Here is a 2,297-nt window from a genome sequence, read left to right on the forward strand (position 1 = left end):
AAGGATCTTATTCTGTATTAATTGCAGTTGATTTTAATTTAACAATGTAAAACTGACAATTTGGAATATGTAATTAACTGTTATATCCATATTTTGCAAATACTCAAAAAGAATAGAAGTAAAACTTTAGGACATTGATTCTAGGAAGTAGAGAAGTGGATTAGTAGTTAAATTTTTCTTCATGGAGAAGTAATATAGAGTAGTGGTAGTAGTTATGTGGAATTGGTCTGAAATTTGTTATTCATGTGAAAGATGAGGCGAAATCACAAACTTGATTGATGAAAACGACTAAAGCCCTTCTAAATTAAAACAAGTCCCAATATTAATAATTGAGCTAATAAAAAATTGATATTAGTCGAAATATCCTTGGACCGTGCCTCTATGTGTCACTTTAACTTAACAGTAAAGTACTATAATTCCTGTCACAAAAATGTAGCTTCAAACAAAAATTAAATAAAATATAAAATAAGAGGAGAAATTAGAAGTACTTGAGAGCGTCCACTTCCTCTACGGAAGACCTATAAATACCCTCTCATACTTTCACACATTTTCCTTTCCAACAAATCAAAAACATTTCTTTTCCACATATATCTATCTCCCTCTCTTTCAAAGCATCAAATAATCTATCACAAATTCTTGCTTTCTCAATCGAACAAAATCCTTTTAAAAAAATGGATCAAAATTTGCCAATTATAGCAAAGAAATTCTGGAACACAGTACGAGTAGCTTTCTTCATGCTGAAAAAAGGCATTTCAAAGAGAAAATTTATGCTGGATTTCAACTTATTTATGAAGCGTAGCAAAATTGCTAGCAAAGCCGCAATTCATAATCTCATGTTCCACCACATGACCCATCAATGGTCTAATTCCTCATCTTCTGCCGCTTCGCACGTGGGAGATCTCTCACACGCTCCACCCGATGAGTATGAATTCAGTTGCAGTAACAGCCCAGCGTACCCAACTTTTCACCTTCCATTCAACTTCAACAAGCGCAGCAAGCACCATTTTCACGCGCCGGCCACCACTAACGAAGACGTTTTTATGATGAATGCGGCTGTTGTGAAGGCTTTGGAAATGCTTCAGAGTGCAAATGCGTCGCCGGCTAATGATTTGCCGGGATTTGGGAGGACTCCGACGGTGAGGCAACTGAGGATTACTGACTCGCCTTTTCCACTGAGAGACGTTGAAGATGATAGCCATGTTGATGAGGCTGCTGAAAATTTTATTTCAAAATTCTACAGAGATTTGAGGCGGCAGGCTTCTCCTGCTCCTAATTGATGCAACTATTGAGATTCATACATGTGGATGGTGGCCATCAATGCAATAAAGAACGAAGATTTGGAGCAGTATGAAGATTGTATATGCTTATTGCATGTATAAATTTCTGCTTTCATGGGAGTTTTTTTTTTCTTTTTCTTTTTGGGGTATTTTTGAAATTTTCAAAAAGAAAATAGTTCTTAGTACTAGTATATAGATGTGATGAAATACTTTTCGGTTTATTCTTTTTATCTGTTTTGTTTTTTGTAATGCTATGAAATATTCAGAGGCTTAAATCCTGACTTGAATCCAATAATTTTCTTTAGCTATTTCGTTAATTCTGTTCCTGAATGCTCGTTAGTTGCTGCTCTTTATTTATTTTTTTAATTCGGAAGCAGAAAAGGCAAGAAGTAAAAGATGAAGGTATACTACATATTACAGTTAGAATAAAGTGAAAACAGTTAAAAATTATTTGTTCCTTCAAGCCTAAGTGAAATATGAAGTCTCATCAGTCAACTGACGTGATTTATTATCTAGTGTATCAATTATGAATTTACGTATTTGAATCACAACTGTTCCGGAAAATTTTTAAGATACTATCAACAGGTACATACAAACTCCTATTAGTTAAAGGCGGATGTCGCCTTTAGATTACGAGTTTAATTGAACCTATAATCTTTGATATGGGGTATTAATATATATGTCAAAATTAGCTATATTTCAACAAAATATTAGATTTAAACATATAATTTTAACAATATGAGTATCAATTTGATGCTTCATAGTTCACTATTTAATTAGTCAAAACCCTAATTGTACACATGGAATCTTATTGTACTATGTCAACGGAAATTTATGCACCAGCGGAGACACTGATATGGGGCAGAATTGACCGATGTGAAATCCACCAACTCCAAAAGCACAAATAATTCTGTTGTAGTAGAGTTTAACTTTATTTTGTTTATGTACGTTATTATGGTGTTTTTTAAAGCAACTCCATTACTTTTAAGGTGGGTTCTAACGGCACTTGCTTTCTTTGTT

At 33.8% G+C, this 2,297-nt stretch overlaps 1 protein-coding gene across 1 annotated transcript; it reads left to right on the forward strand.

Annotated features, from left to right (window-relative positions):
• Positions 1 to 561: 561 nt before the first annotated feature.
• On the forward strand, positions 562 to 1,555 carry LOC109210650. Its single transcript, XM_019374105.1, has one exon. The coding sequence runs from the start codon at positions 672 to 674 to the stop codon at positions 1,275 to 1,277; it is 606 nt and encodes a 201-aa protein (XP_019229650.1). The 5' UTR covers positions 562 to 671; the 3' UTR covers positions 1,278 to 1,555.
• The last annotated feature ends 742 nt before the right edge of the window (positions 1,556 to 2,297 follow it).

This window comes from Nicotiana attenuata, unplaced genomic scaffold (genome assembly GCF_001879085.1).
Source record: "Nicotiana attenuata strain UT unplaced genomic scaffold, NIATTr2, whole genome shotgun sequence".
Taxonomy (NCBI): Eukaryota; Viridiplantae; Streptophyta; class Magnoliopsida; order Solanales; family Solanaceae; genus Nicotiana; species Nicotiana attenuata.

What these genes read in the sequence shown, in the direction of transcription:
- LOC109210650 (XM_019374105.1), top strand. Translation starts at nt 672, where the DNA reads ATGGATCAAAATTTGCCAATTATAGCAAAGAAATTCTGGAACACAGTA.